The sequence below is a fragment of the Zeus faber genome, assembly GCF_960531495.2.
Source record: "Zeus faber genome assembly, chromosome: 19".
Classification (NCBI taxonomy): domain Eukaryota; kingdom Metazoa; phylum Chordata; class Actinopteri; order Zeiformes; family Zeidae; genus Zeus; species Zeus faber.
In genome coordinates this window covers 12,487,039-12,507,733 of record NC_137206.1, presented here as the reverse complement: position 1 = coordinate 12,507,733, position 20,695 = coordinate 12,487,039, and the positions used below count along the sequence as shown (strand labels likewise).

At 47.4% G+C, this 20,695-nt stretch overlaps 1 protein-coding gene across 1 annotated transcript in view; it reads right to left on the bottom strand.

Annotated features, from left to right (window-relative positions):
* pard3aa (par-3 family cell polarity regulator alpha, a) overlaps positions 1-20,695 on the bottom strand; it is a 350,702-nt gene that overhangs the window by 82,079 nt on the left and 247,928 nt on the right. The window contains exon 20 of the mRNA XM_080020374.1: positions 6,109-6,237. Coding sequence (XP_079876500.1) covers positions 6,109-6,237 — 129 coding nt within the window. The remainder of the gene's footprint in view (positions 1-6,108; positions 6,238-20,695) is intronic.

Sequence of the window (20,695 nt, the reverse complement as noted above, 5' to 3'; positions counted from 1 at the left end):
GTTCTACACTGCTTTGATTGGGGATGGGGGGGGGGGGTGCTGCACCGAACGCACAGGGGTGCGCACAGGTTTTTTGGTTTCGTTCAATTTGGAAGCCGAAGAAAACAAATACATCTAAAATAAAAACATACTTTTTATTTGTTTTGTTTCAAGAAAACAGGGAACGGGGACATGGGGAGTACTGACACAAATCACAGATTTCCGAGTTCCCTTGAAACACACTTCCTGCCGACACAAATGACAGTTGTCTGAGGTCCCCTGGAACGCAGCATCACTTCCTGCTGTCTCTTGACCCGTGCCCCCCATGCCCAAGTCTAGAACCGGCCCTGACGTCAGGGTTGCACAGCCCTGTCGATGTGCCTGACCAAGGCTTTGCTTCTAGAGATGGATCCTCAAGGGCTGTACCATGGCTGCCCACTGCTACTTCTTATTCTTCTTCTTCTATTGCTGTGGAAAATATAGCCACAACAGAAAACAAAAATAGGACTGTCAGTTGGCTAACCTGCCATGACCGGCCCTGTCCGACTCTACGGGATCTCATCAGTTGAAGAAAAACGCGCTAACCTTTTCGAGCTTGCTGGGTTTTGAAGGCCACACAATCCGTACACACCAGTGGGGTCTCCTTTATGGGCCCACCTGCCACGCAGGGCCATACCCGGAGATCGTTCTTCCTCTCTCATTAGCCCCCGCGAGCATGCGGATAACTGCTCGCTGTTCCCCCTCTTACACAACAAGCCGACGCCACACTTCCTCCGACCCCATTTTCCCCAAGTCCCCGTTCTCCCGAGACCACCCCTACGCTGTGCCGCATATATACTCCATTAGCCAATTAATGACCCAGCATGTTAACATTAGGGAAAGCGCTGCCCACACTACGCGCATTATGACGGTACAGGCCCCAATTACCGGTCCTGTCCTCGCTCCCTCGCTCTCCTTAGCAGGTGCTGAGCGTCAGAGAAGGAGCCGAGGCTGAAACTCTTAATAAAACCAGAACAGTGGGACATTTTTCAACTGTTGGAGCAATTAACCGCAATTGGTTACTCTTATGGTAACGGAACTCATGTTTAAGTACATATTCTTATGTGTTACTTGACATTGCCCTTAACTGTGCATTCTGGGTAACCACTTACAAATGAACCCACCATATATCGCACTGCACTGGTCAACATTCAAGCCCCGATTCAAGGACTGACTCTCTCTTTCCAGAACCACTTACTCTCCTCCGGGTAGATACTGGACAGTGCATTCCTTCTGAACCAAACCAGTCCAACTTTGTTCTCGCGTTTCCATCCGAGGTACGTTTCATGCCACGGCAGGCGATACGAAACCCGTATCACAAAAACTGCGACTTTAGCCTCCACAACCCTCAGTGCCGGCGTGTGGCGCCGACTTGAAAAACCGAGGGACGCGGTACGTTTCGAGCAAAGCGCTCTGAATAACACATGAGGTCGGGGAGGAGGCGCCGTCCCCGATGCAGGTGTTGTGAACTGGTGGTGCGAAGTGGGAGCAACACGTCGGCTTCACCCCGGGTCCTTCTTCTTCGCGCCGAATACATCTCCATCTCTCACGCTTCTCAAAACTGCTCCAAATTAATTCTGGTCAGACAAAGCTGGAAGAACTGGTTCTTTCTATGTTTGTCAATGTTTAATTTACCTCAGGAAGGCGGACGGGGGATGTTTTTTGTTTTTTTTCCCTGCGAGCGTGTGAATTTGTGTGTGTGTGTGTGTGTGTGCTTGAGCGCGCGCTTGTGCTGCTCGCGCTCATTTTAAAGTCAACACATTTGAAAGTTTGAAAGCCTCGCCTCTTTAATATGCATTGTTACCACGCTGGATGAAACAGAATGTCTTTGCTCCCTACTTTCTCATCTCGGCACCTTGAAAAGATTTTTTTCTCTCTCTCTCTCTCTCTCTCTCTCTCTCTCTCTCTCTCTCTCTCTCTCTCTCTCTCTCTCTCTCTCTCTCTCTCTCTCTCTCTCTCTCTCTCTCCCTCTCTCTCTCTCTCCCTCGCTCGCTCGCTCGCTCTTTTCAATTCCTCCTCATCAAAATGCATTCTATTGTTTTGAAGAGCGGAGGCCCGAACGCATTGAATCAAAGTGTGGACTCAAAGAAAATTACATACTGTAAGTAATACTGTCCAAATAAGTCGGGCCGCAGCTGCCTTTGCAGAAACTCCCGATAGCCAATCTTTCGTGACAACGCTCGCCCCGTAAGAGCATAATGCAATCAGAGATATAATTGTCTGAGTTGGCGCGGTGTTAATTCACAGTGTTAATAATCGCATTAGCTTGCTGTAGGTATCAATATAATTACAGATGTAATCACGCTTCCCAATCAGGCGGTTCGAGCTTCCTTTTTTTCGGAACTCGCTTATGCAAATGGGACTAAACTAGAATCCTGAAAAATAATGAGATGGTTTTCACAAAGTGGAACGATAACACCACTGACACAATCGCCGCACTGAGAGAGTAAGAAAGAGAAATAAATGACGGAGTGAATCTCCTCGTATCAAACAACCTCGACGGCCGGCGTCTGATGGAAAACGGCTCTCCTGCTCCAAGAGGCGAACGCGTTTTACTTTACCGGTTTGGTCTGAGCGGGCGTTTGGTGTGAATTTAGCTGACGGAACGTGGGCCGACACGGTAGGCGGCCTTTCTTTTTCTTTTTTTTTTTTCTGTTTGTTTTTCCTGTCACTTCAAAGCTCAAGGGGTTTGGGGGCTCGGGCAGAACAGAGCGGTCGTGTGTTGCGGTTCTGTGTGGAGTCGGAGAGCCGGCCGCTGGTTAGAGGCCGGACTACAGCTGGGTAGATGAGGGAGGAGGACGGACATCATAATCAGCAGACGCAGTCAAATTGAAAAAAAGACAGACAAAAAACGAACAAAAAAAAATGAAACATACAAACGAGCAAACAAACGAGTTCGGTTCTGGAGCAGAATTAAGCCACATTGTTTGTCTGGTCCGCCTCCGTGTATCTCCCGGTTTGGCAGGAGAGATGTGGATTGAGGGGTGTTACGGCGTGGAGAGATAAGGAAAAAGGAATAAAAAAAAGACACACACACAGACACACAGACACACACACACACACACACACACACACACACACACACACACACACACACACACACACACACACACACACAAACACACACACAGTCCTGGTCTTCAACCCCTTTCTCTGTCAATTCATTTCAATGGGCTTTTTTTTTTGGCAGGGGAGACATCCGTTTGCAGTGCCAGAACAAGTGGAAAACCAAAAGTAAAAAAGAATATAACCTGAAAATGTAAAAGTCGCAGTAAAATTATACACACAGTTAAGTGGAGATCTCTCCCTCGTGCTCTTTTCCCCCTGCTTCTGGGAGAAAGGCTGACCGGGACCACCCAAGCCCTTAATATCCATGGCGACAGTCCGCTCTTCAACCCCACTCGGGGTCCAACTGTGCATCTTGTGTTCTTTGCGGTCATCTTGGCGTACGGCAAGGGCAAACACAGCGCTGACCCCGCGGCCAACAGGAGGCTGGATGGGCAGCCAGAGCCCGATTTGCGGTTCTGCGTCGCAAACCACGGCAACCGTCGCCATGGTACCAGCGTAGCCTACAGAGGCCGGCGCCACAGCCAACCGAACGATCTATGTTCCTTCATCATTCATTACCGTGCGGCCATTAAATCCATGACATTATACTGAAAATACGTATCGAACCAATGACGCAGATCCATGAATGTTTTTCGACATAGAAGTGCCCTTCAGGCTTCACGTCGTCGTCCAACAGCGCTCCACAACAGCTGGACGCCATTCCTCATCTAAACTGAAGCAGAACACTTCTCACACTATCACCTGCTACTTGACGGCATAGCGCAGCGTTTTCCATCAACCAGGGAGTTTCAGGCAGACCATTTACCCGAGAAGATACCCTGGGGCTCCTAGGTCATATTAATTTGGGAGAACAAATTTGGATGTACAACGCAAGCCTCAAGTCAGATTGCGGCGTCGGCCGGTGGCCAGAACCGTGAATGAATTACGCCGGGGTCAGGAGTTTTTAATATATAACGGTCGCTGACTTATTGCGGGGCAGAAAGGGCGCCTTTTTACGAATTAATCTGCCTCACCTCACTGCTGACTTCCATCTCAAATCACTAAAAGCTGCTGTCAAAACCGTCCACTTGAATTAACGGCGGTTCGGGGGGTTTTTTGGCCGTGGCCCCACGCAGATGTGTCAGCGCAGTCGGCCCGCTGGCACCGTGACCTCCGTACCCGGGCAGTGTCCGCCAGATCCATAATTTCATTATCACGCCCCCCACCTCCAAAAAAAACCCCAAAAAAACAAAAACGTCCCCGTCCCCGTCTCCGCCGCGGCTTTGTAATCAATCTAACAGACTTTGCCGCGGGCTCAGACCGGCGATGATCAGATCTGGTACCTCAGAGGTGTAACACCAAACAAAATACAAGCGCTAATGGATTTCTGAGCCGCTTCCCCCGCTGAACCCTGACGCTTTGAATATCGACTCGCCGCCGTGGCAGGTTGGTTTATTATTGCCGGCGCCGATTTCCCGCAGGATTCCCCCCCTTTCCATTAACCGCGGGACATACCCGAGGGCCCGGCTGAATGATGGGATTTGGGAGCGGAGGAGGAGGAAGAAGAAGAAAAAAAACGAAAAAAAAACGGGAAAGAATTGGGTTTGCCCTCAGAGTGCGGCGGGAGCTCCGGCTCACGGAGGCGGAACTTATAGAACTGAGACGGAGAATGAGAATTCTCTGCGAGACAAAGCGGCGGGCAAGGAAAATGGTTGAATGGGGTGAATGGGAAAGAGTGTGCGTTCTTCCGCGAGCTCGGATCCCTGTGCATGTTTGGTGAGGTAAAGTCGCGGGCACATGTAAAAACATCATCTCCTGGTGGGTGACGTTCAGACACCTGCCAGTCAGCGTCGGCTCCAGATTCCACTTCACTGGTTGATGTTTACGTGTGATATTGATACGAACACATGTTACGAGACAATTGCTACTAATGCCTGCGCGCACACGTCTCGGGTGAACTCGTTGGGAAACCTGTGTTAGGTGTTATCTTCTCGGAGGGAGACGCTTAATGTGTGCAAACAGCTTTCAGGAGGACGCGTCGTGTGTGGATGCAGTATGTCTGTGGTGCGGGGTGGGGGTGGCGCGCGGGCGCCAGGTGCTTGTCCTGTGCGCCCGCCGTGTCTCAAAGCCGGCAGAGGGAGGCCGAGCCCAGCTGGCGGCCTCCGGGCCGCGCCGGACGTCAGCCAGGCAGGCGCACGGCCGCCTCGAAGAGGACCCTTTCCCAACATGGACCTCCGGCTCTTTGAGAGGGGGCCACCAGATGTTCCATTCAACCAGGGAAGAGGACCGTCGTGAAAGAGTACAACCCCGAGTGAGTCTTCCATCCCTCCCTCTCTCCCTTCGCAGTGAGAGGGAGGGCGGGGGCGCTATCAAGGACCTATTGTTTCAATTCAATTAGCTTTCATTAGCAATGGCACTTTGATTACCGAGTTCATTTGCCCGGTTGAAAACAATCGAGGCAGCAGGCCGCCGTTTCATCGAGCCGTGCCAATGATATTGTCTTCTCCTCTGGAGAGAATTAAAAAAAAAAAAAGAAGAAGAGAGGGCTTGCCTGTAAAGAATGAAGTGTCGGGAGAAAAGAGAGAGAGAGAGAGGGCTCTCATTTTCATGGAGATGCTGATGTCCAGAACCACCGAGGGACCAGAGCTGCAGTCGGGTGGATTAACTAGAACAACGTTCTGCAGCGATTAACAACTGCCACTAGCTGCAGGAAGAGACAAACGCAGCGCTACATCGATCCCGCTATTATAATGAGCAAGCCACTCAATCAAGCAGAATCCGCGGGGGCCCCGCGAGCACCATTAGCAGGTCAGGCCCATCAAATGGCACAGGCAGCAACAATCCATAAATAATCGATTTAATGTACTGATATAAAAGCGTGGCCCCGCTTCGCAAATTGACATCTGACCCCTTTCATCTGCTTGCCTTCCCTGACCTCGCTCCCACCATTCGCTTAATTAGACGTCGGGCAACTTTTTCCGGCCACGTTCCGTCGGAGTAGAACGGCGGGGAGGGGGCGGGAGGGGACGGGGCGGCGCTCACCTCTCCTGCTCCAGCCTCATGCGGAGGGTCTCCTCCTCCGACGCCTGCGTGTCCTCCGCCCGGGATTTACTGGAGCCCTTCCTCTCCATCCTCTCCCCGGGACGCTCGTCCTTCCGGTGCTTCCCGAACCTGAGCACGGGACGGGAGGGTTTTAATTGAGAGCTTCATATTTCTCGAGCCCGCGTTTTCCCGAATGCATCCCTCCCTCCCCCTCTCCCCTCTCCTTCGCGCTTCCTTTTCTCCGGGAGACCCAGGTGAAATCCTGCGGAGGAAATTAAAGTGTCAAACTGTCAGAGTCTTCAGGTCGGGTTTGTACTGGCGAGACAGCGGAGGCAGAGCTTCCTTCCCCCACCAACCCGCCCCCACCCCCCTCATCTCACCTCACCCCACTCCCGCCTCCACCCTCGGGCAGCATTTCTTTATTGAAAGAATAACTTGAGTTTTTTTTTTCTTCCAGATAGACACAATCATAACACATCAAGCCCTATCAAAGGGTAAAAAAAAAAAATGCAATCCCTTTAGGGCCTCCGGATCATCGGCACGGAACAAATCCACGCTTAAAGTAAGTTTGGGGAAGTTGGATATGAAAAAAGGGAAAGAATAAATAAAAAAAAAGTGTGGGAAAAAAGGTGAAAAATAGGAAGATGAGTTCCCCACAATCCCTGGATGAGCTGCAGAGTTGACTTAACAGTGATGAGCGCTGTGACAGCTACTGAGAGAGGAACGGGGAACAAACTACCTGCAACAGGCTAAGAGGTGTGGGGGGCGTCATTTGTAACTTTTTTGGGAGGAGGAGAGAGAGAGAGAGAGAGAGAGAGAGAGAGAGAGAGAGAGAGAGAGAGAGAGAGAGCGAGCGAGAGCAAAAACTTTTACATTTTAACAACAGGGAGTGACACGCCAGCGGCGGCAAAACTGTGACAGCTTCATAGCGAGGTGAGAATAAGCTAAAGCCGATGGATGTAAATCCCCACGCCTCCCCCACCTAACCCCACTCCCTCGCATACGCACACGCACACACACACACACACACACACACACACACACACACACACACACACACACACACACACACAAACCAAGTCTGGGGGGTGAATAAATGAGTGGCTGACAATGACTGACAAAAAAAAAGGGGGGGTGTGAGAAAATGATGAGGAATGGAGACGGAGTGCGAGGAAAGATGTTGACAGTGGCGTGGTACACTTACAAGGCTGCGCGCACACACACACACACACACACACGCACGCACGCACGCACGCCGGACAACTCCATTATCCGACGACCCCCGGCTGACTGGGACTTTTTCTCCTCCTGCGGGAACCTGACTGTGGGGGTGGACGTTAATAGATTAAAGGGAGACCTGACACTGGTGGAAGAGAGGGAGCCGGACGGTCGGAGTGAAAAGGAACTTTAATCAGAACTCTCTTTTTTTTTTTTGGAAACGGCATTTGGGTCCAGGTCGACTCTGGGAATCTGGTGTCAAATGAGCCTTCTGGTGCGCGCCCCCCCCCCCGTGTGGGGAAGGGCCGAAGCGAAAGGAAACAGGAAGTGGGAAGTGATAAAAGCAAAGAATGGAGGAAGTGCATTAGATGCATGCATGTATATAGTTATTTATACATGTGTAGTGGTCACGTTTATTTGCATACACAGGATTATTAGTATGGCTTATTGTCAATTTTGACAATTATTGTCAGTGCGTTTTATTGTTAATTTTTAGGTTTATCGTAAGCTGCCATTTTTTTATCTATTCAATTCAATTCAAATTCAATTCAATTGCCAAAGCACATTGTACTGATAACATTTGATTAACACACTTAACCCAAACCCTCGCACCTGTTCCATGTTAATCATATTCCATGGTTACAGTGTGTGTACTTTCTTAATGAAGGGGAAGTGCATGCGTTTGACAACTCTGCTCCACGAGTGCCTAACTTTTTTCGACATGGGAAAGTTCTGAAGCATCATCGAGGCAAGCAAATCTGATCAGTGTAAGGACGAGGACAATAACACAGAGTGTGTGGACGTCAAGGCCTGGGATGGATTGAGGCAAGGGATTCAATAAGCATAATCACTGCAATACAGTTGGATTTTCATTGACCGGCTTATCGTTCATAAGAAAACTCAATATTAACACGCTGTACACCTGAACATTGATTATGAAAATCCACATCCGCGCTTTGAAAGGCTCCTTTTCAGTTCCAGACAGAGGGAAAGCGTGGGGGATTTCACCCTGGAGTCCCTCGGGCCAAAACTGCTTCATTTCTTGTTTATTTAATTTTACTTTCTTGATGGCTGAGCTTCTGGTGGACAGCTTAAAATAAAAAAAACAAAAAGAAAACTCTCCCCGGGAAAGCTCAAAGACTTACATCAGACATGGTTGACTCAGGGCCAGAAAAAAAGTGAATATATTCATGAAATGGGAGGCTGCGGCCCACACGGATGTTTATTTATTCCACTTACATTAAAATAAGTCAGGACCTTTGTGCAAATGCCTTTTCTTTGGTGGCGGCTGCTTTTGGAATTGTAGTCTCCAGAATGCACCGGAGCCTGGCGAGAGATCACGGGTTTCAGCCGAGGCCACGGGAGGGCTCAGGCAGAGGTATGTGGACTCTTTTGTGGCACAGATAGCATGCATTACCTGATTAATTAATCAACAAATGGCTCTAGTTGGGCATAAAACTCTGGGCTCGGGGAATGCTAATAATAGGGAGCAGTGCTATCTATCACCAGAGCAGGTGACAGCTTCTCTCGCCTCCCTTCAAGGACTTTCATTAACTCCCCGACAAATATTCACCTTCCTCTCCTCCTCGCTGCCCAATTCGCACCCCCCCTCCAGCTCTCCTTTTCACTCCTCCTAATGAAAGTCGGCCCAAAAAAAAAGTGTAAAGGGACAAACTTGAGCCCTCAACTTATTTTCCCTTCCCCTGGATCAACATCAATAAAGTGGGGGGGATTTGTCACGGTGAGACATACAGTATTGGCGGATTAGGATGAACAGGACCCTAAGCGTACAGCGGCTCCCATATGAAGGGCTGTCGATCGCCTCCTCGCCAACACCCCCAAATACACACACTCACACACACACACACACAGACACACACACACACACACACACACACACACACACACACACACACACACACACACACACACACACACACACACACACACACACACACACACACACACACACACAACTACACACTCCAAAACACGACTTCCCCCCTCGTCGCCAGTGGCCGGAGAGGGAGGGGTCCAACACGCACCCACATCAAAGCAGAGGCGGGAGAGAGGGACGGCACTACGAGAGCCATTAGAAGGCCATCGGGGGGCTCGCTGCTCCGCTGACGACAGCGCGGCTCTGGCCTTTAACTGCAGACGAGCTGGTGGGGGCCGCGGTGGAACATAGGATTAGCTCCACTGACTCACACACGGCCAATATAATATTTTTAAACTCGACGAAGAAAAAAATAAAAATAAGCGGGGCGGGCTGATCCGCTGTACCTGACTGCGATGTTGAAGAAAAGCAAGAGAACATATTGACTCTTGTGTCTGTCTGTGGCAGATAAGTGTCTCATTTGGGAAAAGGTCGGATACGATAAGAAACTAATGATTTGAAGTAAATCAGTGTCAGGCGACAAGACACAACTCGGCTGTTTCGAGGGAAAAAAACAAAACAAAGTTGAGCCAATATTGGCACCTTTGCATAAAGTGAGGCTAGCACCTGCGATGCGGGTATCGAGAGTGAGGTTGATGAGGCCTGATAATAAGCTATTGATTAGCGGCTGCAGCTCACGGGGGCCCAGCGAGGAGGAGTCCAACACCCCCGGAAAAGTCGGAACACTAAGAAAACTTTTCCTTCCAAAGCAGAATGACTACGCTTCCCTTGGGTGCGAGTCTGCCGCAGTCCCCGCTGTTTCACTGCAGGGAAGATGACGCCAAAATGACAGCACTAGACAAGAGCGTGTGATGCTATGCCATCAACTCCAGACATCCATAGACCTGACTCAGACTGGATATGACTACCAATTTCACAGTGTTTTTAACGCCGCATTAATGTGCAACAGCCACGGCCCGCGTTCCCATCGGGGCGGCGGCTCAGCTCTGATGCGCCATTTTGCATCACCATTACGCCCGATCTTCTTTTACATCCAAAATACTCCCCCAGAACAGAGAGACTGTTTAATGGTCCGTCACTAAGCATTTATCTCTCTGTGGCCTACAGCAGGTAGGACTGATGAATATGTTAATACCCAGGAGCTCCTAAATAAAAGACGTGGGGGAAAAAAAGGAGGGAAGGAAGAAAGGGAGAAGACAACAGAGGAGCCAGGTAGTGGGAGAAGGCATTGTTCAGCTAAGCGCTTCCTGAACACGAACACAAGATGACAGTCGAGAAATAGACAGGTTTGATCAAGTGAGAAGGGAGGACATTGTGACTGCAGCAAGGAAAGGCGCCAATAAGACTCAGCACAAAAACTCAGGAAGGACCCAAAGGGGAAGCTGTATCTGTGACTTTTAGCATGCATTTTAAACTACATAACACTCTACCATGTCACCATTGCTCATCTTTCTCTGTAGCAGCCATCATTAACCATCATTATTGACCTAAAGGGTTAGGGTTGCATTATTCTAACGTGTGTCATATAAGACAGACGTTGGATGATGAACATGACGACACATGTGCTATCACCAAGATGTAGATGTAGTAAACAGAAAGGAACTTTGCCAACCAAACCGATAATGTTAACTCTTTTTGTGAACACGTAATTCTAGAGAATTTTGGGACTCGGGGAAGAAAATAGGCCCTTTGGACCAACCTCCACTGTGCTTGGAGGCCCCATAGTGTTGAGGTGGCAAGGTTGCCGGCTTTGCACGTCCATAAAATGCATCTTAGTTCGTGAGGGGTCTGGCTCAATTTTTCTGACGCTCCATTTTCTTGAGGGCCTCATCTACCTTTGGTAACCTGGGCAGGCACATTGTGGGATCCATCCCTGTTTATGAACTAGGTGTAACCATGTGGACAGATGCAAAAAACATTTGGGGAGAACTGATGCTGTGCAAACATTCAAAGATTCCATGAAGGGGAGAGGGCCTCTGTTGACAGGATCTCATAAAACAACAAGACCCGTTCTCCAAATAACATCTCAAATAGTGTCGTATGGATAGCTACTCAGCCAGATATGCATCTGATTTAACCCGAACAGAGCGTCTGCATATACTGTAGGTAAGTACTTGATCCAATAAAATATTTGATATTTACCACTGACGACAGAGGGGTTTACCACAAGCAGTGGATGCCTCGTGTATCATCTCCATCGATTTACAGAGTAATAATCAGGGCCGGCCCGATGCATAAGTGGACTAAGCGGCTGCTTAGGGCCCCTGGGGTGGCCACAGGGGCCCAAGAGCACTTAAATCATTTTTTATAATATATTATATTACGTCAATGATAATCATACCAAAAAAAAAATGATGTTTATACTACTGGTTTAATCAATTTGTTGAAACACTTGGGGGGGGGGGTTGAATGGTTGAATGGTGGCAACACTTCATTTCCTGCATTCTGGTGAATTCTTATGCACTAATTGATGGTGGAAATGTCTAACTATGAAAAACTAAAAGTCCTCTGCTTCTTCCATGTTTTTAGTGGGGGGGGGGGCAAAATGCAACGTGCTCTAAATATTGAGGGGGACATATCCCCTCGAGTATTTTACCATAAATATTCCACTGGCTACAGTGGATGCATCAAAAAACAAGTCTTGGTAGTTATAGATTAAAATTGTTTGTCTTCTGTGTAAGAATAACTTTTGCTTGGTATATACTTTTGTAATGAAAATAAGCTTCTGTTCCATAAACTTGGTACTGATAACAGCCTAACATTATTTACATTACCATTTTGGGGTCATTCCAATTATTTTCCAATATTATTATGCCTTAATTAGCTAGTTATAGATTAAGAGCTGTTGTTTTGTGTGTACAAATTGCTTGCTGCTGAGTATAATAATTGATGTTGTTAAAACAATACTGTTCCATCAACTATGACCCCATACTATATGAAACTTCCCCAGGAGCGCTGTTTAAGCACAGTCAACGCCACCTGCCCCTGATACTTCCCCAAATGCCAGTGCCAGTGACAATCTTGCCATTGTACAGCCAGTACTGCTATCCACCTCCTCATTTAACATGGCTAGCTTTTATTTTTTATTTTTTTCAATCTTAGGTCCATCCTTTCGGTGCAGGCGAGGAAGCATCCACTGATCCTACTGTCCCTTCGGTGACTGTTTCAACCTCAGCTGATGTGGCCGGTAAGTAAGCACAGATAATGCTTTGTATATCAGTTTACTGTGCAAAATCCCGAGATAAATATTTCTAATGGTAATTATGAATTTAACTTTTCCTATAGGGCCTTCAACTTCTGCGGTCTTCAATGTCACATCTACTCCCCCAGCAACTTGCAGCCTACACCATGGATAAGCAGCTCCAATCAACCCAGCTGAGTGGTCATCTGCCCTGTCCCACTCAGTAAGGACTGATCTGGTAAGCAGAGGACGGCTGCCTATAAAGAGAAACTTCACATTCCCTTAAAAAACATGATGGCGGAAGCTTCCACTCACGTTACACCTACAGACAATTAATAAACGGGAAAAAAAATCAAGTGGAGCTGGCTCACTTATTCGAAAATAAATGATGCAGTCCACTGCTTAGGCTGCAAATTGTTCTCCAGAAAATCCACAAAACTGGGAGCAGAGGGACAGCGAGATTGGGTCAATGAAGATGCACTAGTGAAACAGCTTGAAGATAGCCCTGATCATTGCCACAACACGGTGAAATGGAAGGATTTTGCATTCCGTCTTTCAAAGGGGGAAAAACCATCGATGAGACAGAAACGGTCCTCTTAGGGGCACAACGGAATTGCTGGACAGTCACGCGCTTTAATTAGGATTATTCAGTGCTTGGCAGAAAGGAATCTGGCGCTCAGGGGATCCGTTGATACATTACATCAGGACAACAATGGGAACTCTCTAAACGAACTGGAACTGCTCAATTTGATCTTGTTTTGAGAGCTCACATGAGACGAATGGACAGTGGAGCACAGCATATCATGGACTTGGGGAAAACAATCCAAAATGAGCTGATAGGCCGTGCCAGTGACAAAGTACTGGACAAAGTGGTGGCAGAAATCAAAGATTAGAAATATTATGCCACAATATTGGATGGCACCCCAGATGTGAGTCGCCGGGAAGAGATGTCCGTTGTCGTGCGCGCTGCAATTCTTGGCAAAACACCAGCGAAAAAGGAACTTTTCTTGGGATTTCTCACAGCTCCTGAATCTACTGGTCCAGGCTTGTCCACACTAATTCTTAACAGGCTTGAAGAACTGAGCATCCCTTTCCAGGACTAGTGGTGTAACGGAACGCAGATGATCCGTGCGGGTTCGCCCCCGCACTGTTCGGCTCGCATGTGAACTGCGGAATAATTGCAAGATCTAACCATCACGGTGAAATACAGTTTTACTGCAGCTTTTACTTTTTAAAATCATAAATCCCTAAATCTCAAGGCAGAGTTGCAGTGAAAAGAAAACAGACAAGACGGATGCGTGCTGTGTTTTTACGTCACGCTGTGTTGCTGCTACTTTACGACATGTGGCGAATGAGCTGCTGTGTGTCGCAGTATGTGTCTGCTCGTCCCCCATATTGGAGCGGCCAAGATCTACTGGTAAACAAATATGTTGTGTATTAAGAGATGCAGATTAATTTACAAAATCGACTGAACTTGCTTAATTCTGAACCGATATTCATAAAATGTCTGTTATAAACGTGAGAAATTGAACATGATACTGGTTTCTTATTGAAGTTAAATTTGGTTACTGGGGGCGGATCTAATCAAATTTTTTCCCATTCACTACCATGTTTAAAGGAAGAAGGTACCATGCGTACCTCATATTACACTTTAATTTAACAATTGAGTATTGAATATTTTAAGATTTTATTTAAACATTGGACATTTTAAATGTCGTTTTAATTTAGGACCATGGGCAAAAGTTCCTTGCTTTCAGTGTTTTACAGAATAAGATGGAAAGCAAAGTTATATTTGTCTCCCTTTCCTTTCTTTTATTTTGCTGATCCGAAAAATGATCCGGTCCGTGACTCAAAACCGTGGTACGATCTGAACCGTGAGTTTTGTGATCCGTTGCGTTCCCTATTCAGGACTGTAGGGGACAATCCTTTGACAACGGTGCAAACTCGAAGGGCAAAAATAAAGGCGCGCAGGCGAGGCTGTAAGCGAAAAAAAAAAATCCACTTTGTTTTTATGTGCCTTGTGGTGCACATACCTTAAATCTAACGGTTTCAGATGCTGCCTAAGCCTCCATGGATGACACTTGTTTATTTGGAAATGTGGAAAAACTTTAAATTCTTCTCAGGTTCTCCTCAAAGGTGGGCCATCTTGAATAAGTATACGGACATCACACTCCTGAGCCTGATTAACAGGATTGAACCTTTACGCTACCAAGCCGACAAGGTGAGGGAAGCTTTGTTTGGAAGTCAGGGGAAAAGGCTAATGACTCCGCAGTGAATGTTGAGGCCCACTCCCCGAGGAAATCGGATCATTTCGATTTCAAATTTGCTGCGTGGCAGTTCTGACATTCGCTCCGAAATTAACACCACAACCAAGTTCCTTTAATCAACCGACATGCAGCTTGATGCAGCGGTGGGCCTCAGTCGGAAAAACAAAGAAAATGTAATCAGTTGCGGGGCAACTGGTTTTAAGGACGCACACGTCTCGGCAAAAGAGATTTGTGAACAAATGAACACTGTGGCAGTGCTGAAGGAGAAGAGGTTGCGGACAGCAAAAAAAGGCTCTTTGCCTCCGAGGCAGCTGATGAGCCACAAGCTGACGCACATAAGGGGGCTGGAAGTGTCCTGTTTGAAACGCTGTGGTGGACTGTGGCGTCCAGTCTTTGGAGGACCGTTTCAGTCTCTGGGGAAAGATTCGAGACAACTTGGGAGTGCTTCTCAACCTGAGCGAGCTTGACGCACGGGGACACGGAGGGACCGGCGGTAGCTTCTTGGAGACAAACTCAACTGTGGGGAAGAGGCTGATGTGGACGGGACTGCACTGGCTACAGAGATGGAGAGCCTTCCAGAGCTCCTCCAAACAATGATGGCCACGTTTTGGCTTCTCACTCACTTAGCTCTCTCAAAATGAGATCTGTGAGACGTACCCAAATCTTTGGGTAGCTCTCTGGATAGCCTGTACTCTCCCTGTGACTGTTGCGTCTGCAGCTTCCCTAAGCTGACATTTATTCAGAACTCCTTGAGATCTGCCATGGCACAATTACAGTAATCCTGAGTGTACTTGCACTAATTAGCACCAACAACAAAGTTGACCGTCAGATCTCTTACAGTGATGTCATGAAACCACTATGCCTCCAGAAAAGCCAGGAAACACACACTCTAAGAAGAAAGTGGAATACTGAGGTCGATTGTGAGAGGACGAAATAAGAAGAATAAATGTCTGAATGAAGGTCGTTTATTTAGGAAATGTTCTCATCTTTTCTAAAAATAATTATTCAGCTTTAAATGTTATTCTTGAACCGTTAATGTTATCTTGTGACAGGTTCCCCTGTTCATTATATTTCATTAATGAAGTATAAATTTAATATCGTCTGTTTTCACATTTGCATTTATTTTAAATACAAGAAGGAAACTTCACTGAGGGAGCTACCGTTTATCTCAGTTATTTTATTTTAATTGAAGTTGATTGTTGTTCTGCACTTTTCACATTCCAAATTTTTTAAAACAAAAGCAATTAACTTGTGGTTAACTTGTTTACAGTGAATGCATTGTCTGCTGGGTTTTGTGTTACTTTTCAGTACGCCCCATCCAGTATGCCTATAAGTACTTTTTGAATATTAAAGTGCAAATTAACACAAGACCACTCTTGTGAGTTTGCTACCTTTGAAGATTGAAAACCATCGAAAGGTGGTGGCATGGCAGGTTGACATTGGTATGATGTGAGCAACACAGCTACAACAACTAAAACAATTGAAAAGGGGTGTGTTCGATTTACAGTAAGATGTGCGAATGATCAAGCATTGACAATAATCAATAGTATTGGCGGCGCCGGGGCGGTGGGGTTCCCCCAAATCAAATCCTGCTTCGGGCCCCATAAAGGCTTGGGCCAGCCCTGGTCATAATGTTGTGTCTGGCAGCAGAGAAAATAGTTCTGTTTAAAAGTCAAGACAAAAAGAACCAAAAATCAAAAAATGCAAATCCTCTGCTCAAGTCTTTTCAATTTTTAAATTTTTTTTTACGATCGCTTAATCTCTGGAAACGTTTTAAGGAAACATGATGTGTTTTGACATCCTCTGACTGGAGCCGCTGAGTGACCTGCTTCGTGGAAATTGTGGACAAAATGTCCGAAAAGCAATGGCTCTGGGATTGAAGGCGGGAGCCAATGGCCTGAAAACCACCTGCTATAACCTCAATCTAGTCCCGGGGTGCACGGTTAGGGCAATGTTTGGCAATGCCATTCTTCACACCGGCAAATGAAGCAATACAGGCGTGGAAAAAAAAAAAAAAAGGAGGGGAGAAGAAGAAGGGAAAAAAATAACAGCATTTATCAATTTGAGTAAGTGATGAGAAGATAAATTCAAGGGCAGACAGACAGAGAGAGCGAGAGAGAATCATTATGGTTTCTGCTCGGCCAACCCGAAAGTTAATCCAAATCTCCCCGGGCGAGGCCCCCTACAGGCGCCCGTCGCTATGCCCGGGCCCGACCCACTGCGCTACGTATTTGTCAGAACCAGGAGGAAAACAAATAACGGAGCTGAGCCTCCACCCATCGGAGCTCATGACAACAATCCATAAACCGGTCTGAATAACAAATGCAATTTGCCCTTTCTGAGAAGGATGGAGACGCATTAATATCAGGCTATTGACGGCGAGGCGTACGGCATCTGAATCCGAATCCTAATCAAGTTAAACTCATCGAGAAAGTTGGCAAAACAGAGGAAGAATTTGGAGGAACAAACAGATCGTACAAACAACGTCGTTCTTTCTTTCCTCTTTATTTATTTCACTCTGTTCATCTGTATTCTAGCTTTTATGTGACGCGGCGAGGAGGCCTTAAAAGTCAATGTCTTTCTTTCTTCCTCACCACTCTATAGAGCAGGTCAGGTCACCATGAGCTCCGCGCCTAATTTCTTAGTATTGCTGAGCCCACCCCTGCTGTCAGAATGTCACTTTAAGGAATCAGAATCTCCTCTCCCCCTTGCTGTGGCTGGTTGATGGATGCTGTTTGTTGCTGCAATTGCTGTGGATACGAAACAATGTCTTCCTTGGGGCAGAACACATAGATGTCTTGTAAAAGTATAATTAGGAAGAGTAAGACAAAGGTATATATATATATATATATATATATATATATATATGTGTACAGAAAGAGAGTGAAACAAAGGTAAGCAGAATAGGGGGTATGGTTTTCTGCTCACAAACCTTGTTTAATGGACCACTTTTGCAGGGAAAGAAGAGCATGAACAAGGAGCGTGCATATGTCCTTGCAGCCTTGTTACCGTCGCGCAACCGTCGCTGGCTGATTGGGGACAACTGGGGAGGCGTAATGCACGTGGCGTGGTGTCATTCACTGCTGTTCTCCCATATTTCTCCGCCAGCCGTGGGCTTGTCGATTAGCTTCCCCCCTGCAGAACTCATTACCGGCAAACCTTGCCACGTCTGTCTACGGTTGCCCCCTGCCAAGGTAGAATTTACAATTTGATGATTCCACACAACAGATTTTGACGCCTGGTTTCTTCTAGGGGGCAAAGGGGAAAAGGTCCAATGCTCAGGGGCATTTCCAAGGTGGATAAACCAGCAACTTAGTGTGTTTGTGTTTAATAAGGTTCCTGCTATCTGAGGCATGGCTTATATCATTTGAAATAACGCAACTCCCCGGGACCCAAAACTACATCTTAGGAAGTGCTTGCCAAGTTAATCACCACGCATCAGCTGTCGGTTGCCAAGACTGACACAATGGTTGTCGAGTAGTAAAACGAGGCAACCACCGGGCCCGACTCCCTTTTTAATGCAGTCATTCAACGGCGATTCCTTCCACCAAAGAGGACTCCATGACGGTCCTCGCAAGCTGATCAGATTCTTACAGAAGGAAGGGGGCTGCGTATGCATTGGCTGCGAAAGCGGGACTTTTTTTCTCTCAGCGGATAAAAACGGTGAGCAAGGGGACTGGCTGAAGGTATGACAACAAGCCCCATGCTGTGTCTCGCGTGAGTAAAAATAAATGGCGAGATAAATTAATCAATCAATAAATAAATGGGTTCCCTTCGGAAACATGGAAACCACGGAATCTCGGCAAATGGGCGGCGGTGCGGTGGATCGCATTCTGGAATGTTCACTTCCAGCTCCCAGCCCCGAAAGGGTTCTCGCCTCCACAGCGGCATCCATCACGCAAAGGAAACAATCAAGGAAATATGTATGAAACCGAAACAAAAACTATTCGCGGGGGCATGCGAAACGTGCACCATTTCACATCGCTGTATTTTAAATGAGGGCCATTTTCTCAACCCGCTATCACTGTCCCGCCTGTTTACCATAAACAGGTTATTGTATGGAAATTATTCTCTGGCAGAAATCTAGATGCAATGCAAATAGAGGCTTTATTGCCCTTTCAGAAAATTGTTTCTGGCCTTACTTATCTATTTCCCGCTATGTCTGCCTGTCAGTCAGTCCGTCAGTCAGTCACTCAGTCCGCTATCTGCTCTCTCCTGTTGATCATCCTCTGTTTGTCTGGATTCATATTCCGCCACGGTTTGTTTCACTCTCGTCTTCCTCCTCGGCCGCTACTCTGACTTATTTCCTTTCCACTTTTGCTGTGTTTGTTCGCACGCGCGTGAGACCTGCAACGAGGACGACGAAATGAAGCCCTTCAATGGAGTGCAGCGCTGTGAGGGGGGGGGGGGGGGGAGAGAGAGAGAGAGAGAGAGAGAGAGAGAGAGAGAGAGAAAGTCGGATTCCTGAAGAGAAAGTCTGAGTCTGGGAGAAGACCGACAGGAGGAGGGAGGAAGAGAGGGAGAGAAGAGTTTTGGAACCAGTTGTATGAGTAATGTGGCGCGATCTGCTGACTCAGCAGCTGGTCAGATTGGTCACGGGTGGCCCTGGGGCTCTTCCTGGGTGGCATCTCCAGAACACACACTTTATTGTCCCACCCTGGTAACCTTGCTCTACGTGTGTGTGTGTGTGTGTGTGCGTGTGTGTGTGTGTGCTTGCGTGTGTGCATGTGCGCGTTTCAACACATTTGATTGCATTTGTATGCGGAGGAGGGCTGTATTTTGCGGTCCTTTTTTATATATATTTTTTTTTTAATTCCTACATCAGAGCAAATCCCATTTTTGTGGGGGAAAAAAAAAAGTTGCATCTGCAGCGACCAGACGGCGTGCGCGCCGAGAGCTGCGGCAAAAACATCCAAAGCGGAATGACATCGGGGGGGGGGGGCCTCAGGATTAAAACCACTGTGGCAACAGCTATCCGTATCAAAAAGAAGCTTCAGTTTTAGCCTTGTTGCTGTGTGAACTCAAAGGATTGTGTGGGTGTGGGTGTGTGTGTGTGTGTGTGTGTGTGTGTGTGTGTGGTGTCTTGCATACATGCATACTTTCTACGCTTCTATGCTTTTTTACTGTGTGTATACCCTGTGTGTGAGCGTGCGTGCGTGCGTGTGTGTGTGTGTGCGTGTGTGTGTGTGTGTGCGCACAAACGTGGGCAGGAGACTAAAGGGGTCACGTATCCTTTTTATATTTCAAGCGGGCCCTGAGATACAAAGCACTCGGCTCTGCCCCCGACATGATTGCCTTTAATGTTTCCCATAAATCAAGGTTCCCGCTCGGAGAAACGTCTCCGATCTGCCTCCCCGACGCCTCTGATTAAAGCCTCTCATTACAACTAGAATAAACAGTCCAAACGCATCCCAGGATCCATTTGTTAGCACATATGAACGCTCGGTGAGTTGGGCTGGGGGGGTTTGGTTTGGGGGGGGGGCTCCTGAAGGACGTGTCGCTGATATCGCAGCGGAGCTGGTACGATGTCGCCAGCGTTAGGGATGATTCATCGTGATTCGCTGGTGAGGTGGATTGATGGAGGAGGGGCGACTCGCCATCGACTTGAACCGTGTTGGCACAGACGACGCCTTTTTTTAACTTGCTGACTCCCATGACCTTAGATGTATTTTACTGGGTCCGTTACGCTTTATGCTAATTTCATGTCCCTCCGGCTACATTCCTATGGAGAGTTGGTCATTTTTGCTTTTATGTCTGTTCTCCTGTTCTTATTGCCACATTATTATATATTACCATATATATTATTGCGGCTTTAGAGAAAGTTCACCACTATCGGGTCCCATCTCCTGCAGTATCGGGAACCATCTCCACTACATTAGGGGCCAATCTCCTCCAGATGCCGGAGCCATCTCCTCCAGTATCAGGTCCCATCTCCACCTATCTACAGTAGGGTGCAACTTCTCCAGTCTCGGGTCCCATCTCCACCACTATAGGGTACCATTTCCTCAAGTATTGGGTCCCATC